This window comes from Grampus griseus (genome assembly GCF_964374135.1).
Source record: "Grampus griseus genome assembly, chromosome: 9".
NCBI lineage: Eukaryota > Metazoa > Chordata > Mammalia > Artiodactyla > Delphinidae > Grampus > Grampus griseus.
In genome coordinates, this window is record NC_139003.1 from 71,190,389 (window position 1) to 71,205,661 (window position 15,273).

The 15,273-nt window shown below is 38.6% G+C and overlaps 1 protein-coding gene across 2 annotated transcripts in view; it reads left to right on the forward strand.

The window, feature by feature from the left end:
* HDAC9 (histone deacetylase 9) overlaps positions 1-15,273 on the forward strand; it is a 577,220-nt gene that overhangs the window by 546,509 nt on the left and 15,438 nt on the right. For both annotated transcript variants that reach the window (XM_082662560.1, XM_082662561.1), the window contains one exon: positions 5,717-5,864. In XM_082662560.1, the coding sequence (XP_082518686.1) occupies positions 5,717-5,864 (148 nt within the window). The remainder of the gene's footprint in view (positions 1-5,716; positions 5,865-15,273) is intronic.

The following is a 15,273-nucleotide window of genomic DNA, read 5'->3' on the forward strand; positions in this document are numbered from 1 at the left end:
AATAGTTCTATAACATATAATTTTTATTTTTAGCCCCATTTTCGCCTCAAAATTGCCCCAACATGAATGAAAAATTACCTTATCACTCTATTTATACACCAGTTTCCAATATATCTTTATTTTTGCATATATACAGTGCTTAGGATCCCAAGAAAGTTCTCCATTTAGCTAAGAAATACATCCTTTTTAAAAATATATTTATTTGTTTAGTTATTTATTTAGTTTTAGCTGCGTTGGGTCTTCATTGCTGCACGCGGGCTTTCTCTAGTTGCAGCGAGCAGGGGCTACTCTTTGTTGCGGTGTGCGGGCTTCTCATTGCGGTGGCTTCTCTTGTTGCAGAGCACAGGCTCTAGGCGCATGGGCATCAGTAGTTGTGGCTTGCGGGCTCTAGAGCGCAGGCTCAGTAGTTGTGGCACACGGGCTTAGTTGCTCTGTGGCATGTGGCATCTTCCGGGACCAGGACTCGAACCCGTGTCCCCTGCATGGGCAGGCAGATTCTTAACCAGTGTGCCACCAGGGAAGCTCCAGAAATATATCTTAATGAACCTGAAACAGACCACACTGTGAAACTCCTGGGCTGCCAGTGGGAGCATTTACTCTTCTCTGAGGATTTAGTATTCTGAAATGGGAGCAAAATTACCAGACTTGTGTTTTAGAAGGACTGTCATAGCAATGTGGGTGATAGATTGCATGAGAATAGACAGGAAAAATGCAGAAAAGAATTTCTCTTTAAAAAGAGCTAACAAGCTCTGAGCTCTGGAGAATCCATGAACATAGGCCCCTTGTACGTCCCACAGGTGTTAATAATCTCTAAGGTTGAAGGGATAGGAAGAAGTTTCGGTCAGCGCCAGCTTCTTTTCCTATGGGAACATGGTATGTAATGACAAAAGAGGACATCATTCAAGCGGCAAGAACAAATTTGAGAAGTGACTCCAAGGCTCCCAATGATGATGGAAGGGGGAGGTTGTGGGGTCAGGAGGTTTTCAGAGTCTCAAAGGGCTTTGGTTGGGAAAACGTTTGGTGGATAGGTTATTGCTAACACAGACCTTCATGTGTCAACAAGTACCTCTTTTTCCAAATTGATCATTATCAAGAAAAACCCGGTTTATGCTGAAGTCTGATTACACAGTACCTGCAACATGTCCTTTCATGGCTCCTATCTGACCCAGCGACACTCCATCTGTGTCCCCCACTTCTAACTCTTGACTGTCTGCATTCTGTTATCTAGTTTTTACCTTTTAGATTCATTCTTTGCTTCACCTCTACAGACAAAATACAAATGCAGAACAATGAAAGCCAAATAATTCCCCCCCAGAAGTGCTGAGAAGTGGGAAGATTTATGCAATGGGAAAAATGAATAAAGATAGAGGATATGATCAAAGAGGGAGTGTGTGTGTCCAGGTTTAATGGAAAACCCCTCTCTTCTGCCAGTTTTATTGCCTTAGGAGAGCAACACAGTGGTGGCTGTTACTAGTATTCTACTTTATGAATAGCAGCTCCTGAAAACTCTGGCAGTACACCTTACTTCATTTGTCTAATTATTCTCATGCCAACAGATAGGATTTTTCTTGCACATATGTTTCTGTAGGGGGAAAAAAAAATACCCATCACATGAAAATATAACCCATAAACTGTAGGGTTTGAATTGGCTGCATATTGCACAGTCTTGCTATACCTACTTCCATTTTAATTATTCTTCTTTACAAATAGAGATAGTGGCCTATAAATGCATTATTAATGTAGAATATTTCCCTTGTTTTTTATAGGCTTTGCTAAAAGCCATGTTGAATTTAAAGTTTTGGGTTATTTCTGAGTGAAGAACCTCATACATTTGGATAAAAACCAACTTCTAACATTTAATCTTAGCAGGATATTTTATACACATTAAATTTTATTGAAAAGGTCTCAGCTATTTAAAATCCGTCTCACCACTCACAGGCATAAAGGCTAAACTTTGAAGAATCATTGTCAGTCATTCTGCTGAATGATTCTCATTAATGATTGTCCTTCTGTCCTGATTGTGTTTGAGGAGTAAAGATGTTTCTTGAGGAAGAAGTACAATTCTTGAAAATTGAAGCTCTTGGTTATTCTAGATGTGCCATACTATCTAAAAGTAAGTTGTCCACTGGCCTCTTCAAGTGTTCATAGGCTCACAGAAAACTAAGATTTTCTGCCATAACAAATTTATTCTAATATCCAAGAGTGATATATGACATCAGAAGAATAACAATCATTGAGAATTAGAGCAGGAAGAGACCTTTCCTTATCATCAGTCCCACCACTATCATTTTATAAATGTGGACACTGTGCTCCAGTGATCCAAATGATTTCTCTGGGTCTAGGATGGGGTCCCGATTTATAAATCTCGACTCCCAGGGCTCCCTTTAGAGCCCGAAATACTCAGAGAAAAATTCTGCACGGGTAGCTTGGTCAAAAGACATTCTGGTGACTCTGGGCAACTCCTGGCTGTAATTGCATGAAACGGGCCTCTGATTCTCTTCTCAGTTAGATACCTGGCTTAAAGAAAGTGATCCATGTGGACTATAGGACCTCTAGCGATACAAGTCTGTGATGGACAACACTACAGGCTTCAGAAACTTGGGGTAGGCTCCACAGGTTCAAAGAGCACTGTGCCTAATGGTGCCTTCAGCTAGGTGGTGAGAAACACATCACTTTAAAAAGGGATACTCTTCAATGAGCACTTGTCTCCAGTTTCATGATAGCTTCATCAGTGAAGCAACGAGGTACTTGCAATAGACTATGAGAAATGAAGGTAATGAGAAGTGAAGAGTAGAAAGAACTAGTCTCAACATGGTTGTCTCACTAGGTGCAATAAACCCATGCCATAAAGTCAGTAAAAGGTAGATCAGCTGAGTCACATATCTAAGGAGCAAGGGTAATTTGTTGTTACCAAAGACGATTTCTTTGGTAAAGGGAAGAATATATATATATATATAATTGTTTTGCCATGTGCATAATTCTTTTAAGTTCAGATTTTCCTATATTGAGTCTATTTTTGTATTTTTAGGGGTAGTGGGAGGGTGGTAGAGAAGGACTAAATAAAGGAGGACAGCCGATTACAGAGGAAGAAACATTTTCGGAGTCAAGCAGTCCTGGGTGAGGATTTCAGCTCCTCTGCTTTTTAGCCATGTGACCTTAGAGAAAAATTACCTAACACTGCCTACACAGTTGTCATGAGGAGTAAATAAAATTATAAATGTCATGAGGAGTAAATAAAATTAAAATGTGAAAACACCTAGCACAGTCCTTGGCACATATTGGAAGCTCAGTAACATGAGTTTCTCTTTCCTGTAATTTGTAACATAATTTAACCCACAAAACCACCTGTTGTTTATTTGTCAGAGGCCTGATATTAGTCACTCTAGAAAAAAAGGAAATGATGACTTCTAGAATCACCTGCTCTGTGAATATCATGTGCTAAAATAACAATAATAATACTTTGTGAAACTGATTATATCTGAAGGCACTTACAGATAGAATATGATATTTCCAACTTGGGTAAGATGATAATGACATTGTGATATAGAGAAATTAGGGTCTTGGAGTGGAACTGTCAATTCAGAATTATCTTTCAAAGCTGAGAGAGGTAGGAGGCTATTAAAGAATAAGACAAGACGCATTTCCATTGCTCACCTCCTAAACCTCTCTTTAGTCCATCTCTTCATTTCTATTCTGTCACTTAGTTTTGGTTTAGACATAATCATTTCCTGCCTGGATGTTTGCCAGGAGGTGAAATTGGTTTTCCTGCCACCACTCTCACCACCTACTAATCCATCATCCGTAATCTCTCCAGAAGGATCTTTGAAAAATTTAAACCTGATTCTCTGCCTCTTCTGTTTAAAATGGCCCCTCATCACCCACAGGTTGAAAGCCAAGATCACTGGCATGCTATTCAAGATTGTGTGTTAATTAGCCCATGCCTACACCATAGCAGTCTCTTGCATTACATTCCATACTGCTTACATTCCACTTGTGCCTAGCAGTGGACTTTGTACCCCAGTGAACAACAGAGACTTGAGTATCTGCACATTTGTGTGCATTATTTCCTCTTCTAGGGATACCTCATCACCACCATCTTCCTCTGTTTCAGCTTGACTAACTTCTGATGGTCTTTCAAATACTTGGTCAGGTGTTATTTTTTCTGGCAAGTGTTCTCTTGCCTTCTTGGCATCAAAAGTATATGTTCTTCTTATTTCCTCTTAGGATCACATGGGCCTTCTCCATACAGAATTGTCATTGTTTGTTAACTAAAAGGGCTTTCTTAACTAGACCATGCATTTCTTGGTGTCAGGGAAGCATCTTTGTGTCCTCAACATCCGGCACAGCCTTGGCTTTCAGAAAATGTTACTTTGTGGGTTCATTCAGTTAGAACTGGTATCATTTGGTCCAAATTAAAAGCTTTATGATTCTGACTTTGGCCAGACTAGGTGATCACAGCAAGTAAAGTAGTAGTAGTAGACAACTATGCCAGAAGGTTCTGTCGACATGGGGAGTGGATGGGAGACTGGGTCTCCTCCCCTAACATGACATGACATCCATTCCTTTGTGAAGCAGTAAGATAAGGAGAGGCCAATCACGAAATGTTACTTATAGCTGGAAGGAATTTGAGGCCATCCCACTGTTTCTGAGAAGCAAAAATAAAGTGCCGAAGAGCCCTGCCAGCATAGGATGGTTAGTGGCGGAGCTGGGTCTAGAACTGGGTTATCTTACTCCCCAATCCAGTATTCACCCATTTGTCTTTTCTACTCTAGCATAACTTTATTTTAATTTGGGGGTGGGGTGGAAGTAAGCTACTTTGCGTGCCAGCTTCCCTCTTAACTGGTCAGGCTGCCGAGATACTGCTTACCTGGTGAGTCATGTCAGCACCTAGGGAGACTCTCCTGCTTTGATATGGGGCTATTCAACACTTCACAAAAAAATAGCTTAGGGGCTGCAAAAAGGCTGTTGACTCTGCTCTTTCTTATTTATCCCACTGTCATGTTCTCATGAAATTACCTCCTATTTTCCTCTCATTCTCCTTCCCTGCCTCAAAAAAAGAAACATCCGTATAATTGGATCCGTATAACTTATGGAAGGGCTCCAACATCAGCCAATGCATATATTAAGGTTTTAAATCAATTATTGTTCTAGTACACACCCCGGGGTTGAGAAAGAAAGAACATCCAGGACTAACAAACCTGATTGTTCTGGCAAAGTTGCCATTCGATTCATGCTGGCATTTCTGGGCTTTTCTTTTCCTTTAATATTCCAACCTCATTAAAAAAAAAAAAAAAAGTTAATGGCTCAAGTAGCAATTTTTAACATTACTGGTTCATTCACTTTCTCCATAAGACTTCTACCTCCCAGTCTCTTGAGGATTACCCAGAGGGCATGATGCCCACAGTTTGCTTACCTAGTTGCAGAGACAGCTGTCAGTCTGATAGTGAGTTCATTAGACTGTGGATTATTCCTCACTTTATTAACTTCTGAGCAAGGGAGAGACTCAGGCTTGGCAATATGAGCACTTCACAACTTGGCATTCCAGATTGAGAAAAACACTTAATCATAACAGTTAAGAAATTAAATTACAGCTGTGTATAACATTGTGAATTTTAACCTAACAATTACTCTGAGTTAGACCTATACAAGTTTCTGATTAACACTGTTGAACTAAAATTCCTATAACATATGATGCATGGGTCTTTGTGTTTTTTAGGCAAGTACTGGAAGTCGGTAAGGACGGTGAGTGTGCCGAGGGGCTGCGCTCTGGCTGGGGCGCAGTTGCAAGAGGAGACGGAGACCGTTTCTGCCCTGGCCTCCCTGACAGTGGATGTGGAACAGCCCTTTGCTCGAGAAGACAACAGGTATGAATGCAACATGGGGGGAATCATCAGGGTCAGTAACATCCAGGCTCCTCATTAGCGTTTGTGAGCCTCTCTCTAGGCTCTCCTTCTCCGGTCTCCTCCACTTCCACTTCTGCGAAGCCACAGATGCCACAGCACATGCTGTCGGCTGTCAGGAATTCATGTGTTTCATTCTTCATGAGAAACACAGAGGTGGGGCATGTTGTTACAGTTCACAGAGAAATAGAGTGATGAGATAGATGGTCCTCGTTGGATAATTTAGTACAGATCATTATGGAGAAAGCTTCTTGTGGGCTTAACTTCTTTCCTTAGTTATCTCTATTTTTCAAGATGTTCTTTTTCTTTCTCTCATCATTTCGAAGTTACTGATATAACAGAGGGGAAAAAGGAGAGCAGAAGCTGGAGGTATGGCTTGTCAGTTGGGTAGCCTTATATGACTGTCCGTGAGGTACAACTACTCGATAAAGGTGAAAGTCACCTTCCAAGAAGATGGGAGTGTGTATAAAGGAATGTGTGGATGTGGGTCTGATTTTATTTTACTTTATGATAAGAAGGAGTTGATTTTAATTAGTCTTCATATGAAGAGCTTTCAGGAAAAGAAAAAAAAAACATAAAGATAACCAAAGATTGAGTTTGCTTCTTCTCCTATTAAGAAATGTTTGTCAATTTGTACATTTTGCTGTTCAACAGACAGTGCTACATTCAGGATTTCTTTTTACTATGACCAAAACCACCCCAAATGTACAGACAGTGACACTGGTGCTCTCTGTGGATGACTTCAAAGTCACATTTCTTCAATTTAAAAATGAATAGGTGAGCTTGCACTAAAGCTCTGCCAGCTTGCACTTTTAAATTGCTTCTGAGAATGAAATCGAACTCCCTCCGTCAATAACATCACCATTAATTACACAGATCCTGCTACTAGTACATAGGTTGGCAATTTTCCCAAGAATGCACAAATATGAACAGTTTTAGTTTTTCTTGCTTTTACTGGGTGTTCAGAGTTTAATGGATTTAACATCTTGCTTTGGTCAAAAGCAGGAGATACATTGAATAAGAGATTTCATTTTTATGCAATTGTTTTTCCTAACTATAACCACTTAAAAAGAAGATTACCAGTAGGAAAAAAAAAAGTTGTACAATATTGTATTAAAAGATATCTTCATATGGGCATCTGGAGCATAAGGGTAAACTTATTTTACATCTTTGATAATACGAACTAACCCCCTGCTGTTCCCAGCTAAGAACCAAACCAAGTTCATAATCCAAAGGTGTTGCAGTTATTCCCAAGGCCAAATACAGTTAGTTGTCTGTCATTTGAGGGCTGTAAAACTAAGGAAACTAACATCTGTTAGTGTTGGATATAAAAGGAGCGTAGCTATTCTTTAGAATTCATTTAGTATAGAGAAACGAAGCTAAATTCCAGCCTGAGTGAAATGAATTGTAAGTAATTTTTCCCATTAAATTGCAGGGCTTAGAATAATAAAGAATAATAAGTGCTGTTGTGAGCCCCACATAACATAAAAATCTCAGCACTTTGGCAGGAATTGGCTCTATAAGCATGCTTGTTTATCCTCAGGTACATAGTGTGCTTGACTCCTGATCATCTATAGGGACTTGACCCTGGCTTCAGTTCACTGTGATTTTTAAGCTTCATCTGATGGCAGAGAAAGAATGGGAATGGGAATGTTTTGATGTACAGGGAAACAGTTGAAGCTTGTGGCCTGGATTCATGTTTCTTTATCAGTTTTAGACAGATTGTATCTATTTTGATTGATTTTTCTTATGGGAAGGAAAATGGTTTTGCTTGAAGTATTTTTGGTGGCTTTGAACTCACTTTTTCAGCAGAGGAAAAGAAAAATTCTTCTAGAACTGGCTTTTGCATTTCTATTGAACCATGCATGAATTTCATCACAGAGAATCAGACAGGGAGAACCCTTAAAAGCCACAGAGCATTTGTTCTTTAAAGGGGAATGCTATCAGAATTGTCCCCCAACTCAGTATAGGAAAGATGGCTTTCACAATGAGGTAAAGAGGTAGAAATGTTCTTAGGCCTTTGTTATGAATGCACTGTTATAAGTACACAGGAAATTGAAAAATTAGAAAAATCAGAGAACTAAATGGATGGAAAAGGGTGAAGGCAAGATTCTTTTTATAGGAAATTCTTGCCAGTTATTTTGGAGAATATATTGGTGTTTGGAGTGAGATGACTCATTTTGTACTAAGATTTTGGGTAAAGCAGCTCTTTTCCTGGCCAACTCATATCTGACTCATTTACCACTAGTGAATAAGGGATAAAATGCTCCTGGCTAAGAACCATTGTAAGTATTTTTTGTTCAGTTTGGGGGGGGGGTGTGAGGGAGATGACAACACAGTGCAAACAGTCATTTCATTTTTATAACTCACTGATGGACCATGAAGAATAAATTATTAGAAAAAGGCTCGGGATTCATTTTGGGGATGATTGACTGAAGTACAGTTTTCAAAACATAATTTTCAGGTGGCAGAAGACTTGAGCAGGAACAAAATGGTGGGTCAGTTAAAAAAACAACAAAACAAAAATAAAGGACAAAAAACTAAGTGGGGTCAAGTTATATGTTCAAAAAAAATAGATAGGACTAGTCACATATAGCATATTGTTTAGAAGACAGAACTGTGATCTTAGTTTCTTTCTTGATTGTCAGGAGACTGTACCTTTAAAAGATTATAGTTTGCATTGTTCAGGTATCTATTTCAAATGCTTCTACTTTGAAAAGGTCAGTTCAATATTGAGGTTTATTCTTGGATACCAGTTCGGGCTCTGCTGAAAATCAAGAAAAAGTTTTCTCTGGCAATCAAGACTTCAGAATGATCAACTCTTAAGTTACCGGGAGCATATTTACACTCTAGAATTTCTGACTCTCTCGTTTTTTAATCAAAACAAAAACTGAAGGTTAGGTTTTCAAATGTCAGTTTATTGATTATAGTGTGAGTCACATTAGATTTTCTTTAATACAAGAGGATCTGGTTGTTTCTGAATCATTTCATCTTCAACTTTTGTCAACTTTTCTCATGAATGAGATGGTTTCAGTCGTTATATGACACAGAAGCATGAGAAAAATATATGATTCTGAATCTGGCTATTTAATTAATTTTTATTGGAGTATGGTTGCTTTATAATGTTGTGTTAGCCTCCACTGCACAACCAAATGAATCAGCCATACACATGTAGATATCCCCTCCCTTTTGAACTGCCCTCCCATTTAGGTTACCACAGTGCGTTAGGTAGCGTTCCCTGTGCTGTACAGTATATTCCCATTGGCTATTTTGTTTTCTGAATAACTGTCTTATTCATGAATATTTTTTAAAAGTATAATAAGCTAGAAAATCCTGAGTATCATCCGCCTTAGCTTTGGATGGTCTATCAGTAGTGTCAAGGGCATTGATAACCCCATTTTCCTGTGTCTGGAGATTTATATAGAAATATAGACCAGTCTTAAATACACATTCGTGTCTAATAGAAATACAGCTTTGTTTTCCATGCTTTAGGATTGTCTCTCCAAGGCTTCTGGAAGCTAAATGTTGCACTGATTTTTCAGGTCTCTGATTTTTCTCTCTGATACCATTATTGTGAGCACCTGTTTATCTAAACAGGCAAACATTCCAATGTAAATTTTATTCTTAATTTTCATCCAGTGTCAACAATACCTTAGTTGAAAAGTGGACTGAGATTTGGAAGCTCCTGGTAAAAGAAAGGAGCTCCTTTATCTTCTTCTCCTCTTCCTCCTGGGACCATCATTTTATCCCTGTGTTCAGTGCCTAACATGTGGTCTTGGGGCATGTGTGAACTCTTAGTATGTTAGGGATTAAATCCAGTGTGTGATGTATTTCAGGGTTCCCTTCTGAACTGTTTACAAACAAGTGTTTAATTTGAAAAAAGAAACACAATGGACTAGAAGCATAAGTAAAATGAGATGCACGGTAACTTTAGCTTCCCATCATCCTCATCTTTCAGTCCTGTCTTCTTACCACTACAGAGGAAGAGTAGGTTGTGACTCTGGAATCAGCTTGCCGAGGTTCAGATCCCATCTCCATCTTAATAATTGTTGATCAGTGGCAAGTTACTTATCTCTCTGGGTTTTACTTTCTTTGTCTTTAAAATGAAGGGAAAATTTCAGAGGGTTTTGAGGATGAAATGAGACAATACATCTTAAGAATTTAACATAACACTTGACACAGAGTAAGTACTCAATATTAAGGTTGGCTTTTGTTATTTTTTTCTATCTTTTTCCCCGCTTGCTCAGTTTGCTCTTTTCTTTCCCTCCATTAATACATTGTTCATCATCCAGGGATCTATAATATTAGAAATAGAGAGGCTGTACCTGGGCATCTATATGTTTAACCGTTCATAGGTTAAATCAATAGTATAGTCATTAAAAATAAAAGATTGATAAATAATCACTAAGCAATAAATTCAGTTAACTAAGCTGTGATTAGCTGACTTAAAGAACTTTCACAATACCTAATACATTGTAGGTAATAAACAAATACTTATTGAATGAATGAGTCCAAGACAGACAACAAGACATTGTTAAAATGGTAACAGGACAATTTGTCAGGACAATTTGTAATGATACCTGAAGTTTCTTTGTCTCCTTGTCTCTATGTACTATGTTTTCTGAGGGAATCAGTGTTTTTATCTTTCACAAGAGTTTTCAAAATGTGTATTTTACATTTTTTCTTCCATAGTACTAATCGACAGGGTCCATTTTCAGATATGTTGGCTAACCAGAATCCATAGTACTCGTATCATAAAGATCAACTGACTGAGGATAAAGGTGATAAAGGTGATAAAGGTGATAAAGGTGGGAAGGGAAAGCAAAGTGTCTGAATGGAGAAAGGAATTGTCTTGGGTGAGGTGGAGGGGCTATGGGAGTGATGCTGACAGATTACAGATTTATTCCGCGACTTGCAGAATGAGGAGGGAGAAACTCCGGTTCATTTATTCTTTAAACATTTTCTGATTAGTTTTTATGTGCCAGACAAAGTGTTGGGAGTCAAGGTCACAAAGCTTCCGTGGAGTCTTCAAAATATCCACATACTTTGAGATTGTATTAGTTTTCTATTGCTATCTTAACCAAAAAATTACTTCGTGGCTCAAAATGACAAAAAAGGTCAGAAGGGTGACAAGTCTCTGGGCTAAAATATAGAGGTTGGCAAGATCTTTTCCTTTCTGGAGGCTCTAGGGAAGAAACTGTTTCCTTGCCTTTCCCAGTTTCTAGAGGCTGCCTGCATTCCTTGGTTCATGACCCCCTTCCTCTGTCTTCAAAGCCAGCAACTTTACATCTCTCTGACCTTTCTTCAGTCACATCTCTTTCTTCAGTCACATCACATCTCTCTCTGACTGAAAGAAAAAAGCTGGGAAAACTGGCTTAAAACCAGCAAAGTTTCTCTCCTTGTAAGGACTCTTATGATTAGATTGGACTCACCAGGATCATTTCTGTATCTCAAGGTCCTTAACCTTAATCATATCTACAAAGTCAGTTTGGCTACACAAGGTAACATTCACAACTTCCAGGGATTAGGACATGGACATCTTTGGGGGCTGTCATTCTTCCTACCACAGGATCAGACATGAACGACCAACTATTGTAAATGATAGGTCATTTGATAGACCGAGCTCCAGAATAAAAGAAGACCTAACATAGGCCAAGAACTGGGGAACAGATCACTGAGCCAGGGTAGAAAAATGGAGGATTTCAACTAGTAAATAAGAACAAAGGCATCCAAGATACAAAAAATAGCTTGAGCAAACGATCTATTTGTTTTTAATCTTATATTGGAGTATAGTTAACAATATTGTGTTAGTTTTAGATGCACAGCAAAGTGATTCAGTTATACATATAAATGTATCTATTGCTTTTCAAGCTCTTTTCCCATTTAGGTGATTACAGAATACTGAGTAGAGTTCCCTGTGCTATACAGTAGGTCCTTGTTGGTTATTTTAAATATAGCAGTGTGTACATGTCATTCCCAAACTCCCAGTCTATCCCTCCCTCTGCCCCTGCTTCCCCACCGCCCCCCAGTAACCATAAGTTCATTCCTGAAGTATGTCTGTTTCTGTATTGTAAATTAGTTCATTTGTATCATTTTTTAGATTCCACTATAAGTGATATCATATGATATTTGTCTTTCTGTCTGACTTACTTCACTTACTATGATAATCTCCAGGTCCATCCATGTTGCTGCAAATGGCACTATTTCATTCTTTTTTATGGCTGAGTAACATTTCATTGTATATATGTACATCTGCTTTATACATTCTTTTGTTGATGGACATTCGGTTGCTTCCATTTCTTGGCTATTGTAAATAGTGCTGCAGTGAACACTGGGGTGCATGTATCTTTTCGAAGTATGGTTTTCTCCAGATATATCCCCAGGAGTGGGATTGCTGGATAACATGGTAGCTCTATTTTTAGTTTTTTAAGGAACCTCCGTACTGTTCTCCATAGTGGCTGCACCAATTTACATTTCCAACAGCAGTGTAGGAAGGTTCCCTTTTCTTCACACCCTCTCCAGCATTTATTCCTTGTAGACTTTTTGATAATGGCCATACTGACTGGTGTGAGGTGATTTCTTATTGTAGTTTTGATTTGTATTGCTCTAATAATTCGTGATGTTGAGCATCTTTTCATGGGCCTCTTGGCCAGCTGTATGTATTCTTTGGAGAAATGTCTATTTAGGTTTTCTGCAGATTTTTGGATTGGGTTGTTTGGAGGTTTTTTTGATATTGAGCCTCATGAGCTGTTTGTAAATTTTGGAGACTAATCCCTTGTCAGTCACATTGTTTGCAAATATTTTCTCCCATTCTTTGGGTTGTCTTTTCATTTTGTTTATGGTTTCCTTTGCTGTGCAAAAGCTTTTGAATTTAATTAGGTCCCATTTGTTTATTTTTGTTTTCATTTCCATTACTCTAGTAGGTGGATCAAAAAAGATCTTGCTGCGATTTATGTCAGAGTGTTCTGCCTATGTTTTCCTGTAAGAGTTTTATAGTGTTCAGTCTTACATTTAGGTCTTTAATCCATTTTGAGTTTATTTTTGTGTATGGTGTTAAAGAATGTTCTAATTTCATTTTTTTTACACTTTTCCTAGCACCATTTATCGAAGAGACTGTCTTTCCTCAATTATATACTCTTGCCTCCTTTGTTGTAGATTAATTGACCATAGGTACATAGTTCTGACTTGCATTTCCCTGATGATTAGAGATGTTGAGCATCTTTACACGTACCTTTTGGTCATCTATATGTCTTCTTTGGAAAAATGGCTATTCAGATCTTCTACCATTAAGGGCTATTGCGAATAAAGCTGCTATGAAGTTTTGTCATTGTGGAAAACACACATAACATTTACCATCTGAACCATTTTTAAGTGTACAGTACAGCAGTGTTAACTATATGCCCATTGTCATGCAACACATCTCTAGGACTTCTTTGTCTGCAAAACTGAAACGCTATTAAACAACTTCCATTTTCCCCTCCCCCCAGCTCCTGGCAACCACCATTCTACTTTCTAAGAGTTTGAGTACCTTAGATACATCAAATAAGTGGAATCATGCAGTATTTGCCTTTTTGTGACTGGCTTACTTCATTTGGCAGAACGTTTTTTGTCAAGGCTTATCCCTGTTGTAGCATATGACAAAATTTCTACCTTTTTTATGGCTAATATTTCATTGTATGTGTATACCGCATTTCTTTATCCATTCATCTGACAATGGACATTTAGGTTGCCTCCACTTCTCGGCTATTGATGCTTCAATGACTATAAATGTGAAATTATCTCTTCAAGATCCTATTTTGAGTTATCTTGCATATATACCCAGAAGTGGAATTTCTGGATCATATGGTAATTCTATTTTTAATTTTTGGAGGAACCTAACTCTTTTATACAGGTTTTTACTTTGTGAACACAAGCACTCAGTTTTCTTTAATGTACACTGAGGAGTGGAGTTGCCAAGTTATAGGAAAGTTATATGTCTTACTTTATAAGAAAAACTTCCAAACTGCTTTCCAAAATGGCCATACCATTTTTCATTCCCACCATCAATGAATGACAGTTTTGTATCCTCACCTGCACTTTGTATAATTGGTCCTTATAGTTTTAGCCTTTCTAGTGGGTATGTAGTGATAGTCCATTGTGCTTTCAAATTTTCTCCCAAGAGCCATATTTATGTCCGGATCAGGTCTTCTTGGAACATACCCTCCCTTCCTTCTGTTTGGAATACTTAGCTTGTCTTCCTTCTCTTCTCACTGACCCTTCACTGACCTTCCCATTGTCTTCCAACTTACCTTTTAGATCTCATATCAAATATCACTTCCTCTTCTTGGACAATTTTCACTGACCCTCAATCCCAAAATTAGATCAGGTCCATCTGTTATACTGTATTATGTCTCCCTATATTTCCAGTACCTAGAACACAGCCAGGGTGCATCACAGACACTCAGTAATTATTTCTTCAATCAGTGAAAACTTCAGTAATCTGGGGAATGCCAGCATTGGTGGAGATGTGGGGCTCTGGAGCTCTCATAGCTGTGGGAAGGTAAACTATGGCAGCATTCTGAAAAGCAGTTTACTACCATTTTTAGTATACACAAAACATATAACCTGGTAATCTTGCTCCCAGGAATGTATATTGAAGACATTCTCATCTAGGGTAATTAGAAGACATGTGCTAAGAAGTTCACTACAGCTTCTTCGTGGTGGGTAGAGAGGAGGAGTCAAACCCAGTGTGCATTATTGGAAGAACAAATGGTTACAATGGGATGAAGGTACACCATGGAGGAGATGACATGTAGCACTTGGCCACTACAGACTAGATAAACATAACTGCTTACAGTGATGTTTATGTAATAACTAACTACACTACTGGGTGAGAGAAGTAAGCAACAGAAATGATACATGTGTGTATAAAGATAAAATAAAAATACATGCTCATAAAACAATAACATATAGCTTTAAAGAGCACCCTATGAACAGATAACATACATAACAGGAATTAGCTCTCTGTTGCCTCCCTCTTGCGAGAGGACCGGAATCACAACTAACTGCTGAACAATCATCAACAGGAAGACACTGGAACTCACCAAAAAAGGTACTCCACATCCAAAGACAAAGGAGAAGCCACAATGAGACAGCAGGAGGGGTGCAATCACAATAAAATCAAATCCAAATCTGCTGGGGGGGTGACTCACCAACTGGAGAACACTAGTACCACAGAAGTCCACCCACTGGACTGAAGGTTCTGAGGCCCACGTTAGGCTTTCCAACCTAGGGGTCCAGCAACAGGAGGAGGAATTCCTAGAGAATCAAACCTTGAAGGCTAGCAGGATTTGACTGCAAGACTTCGACGGGACTGGGAGAAACAGAGACTACA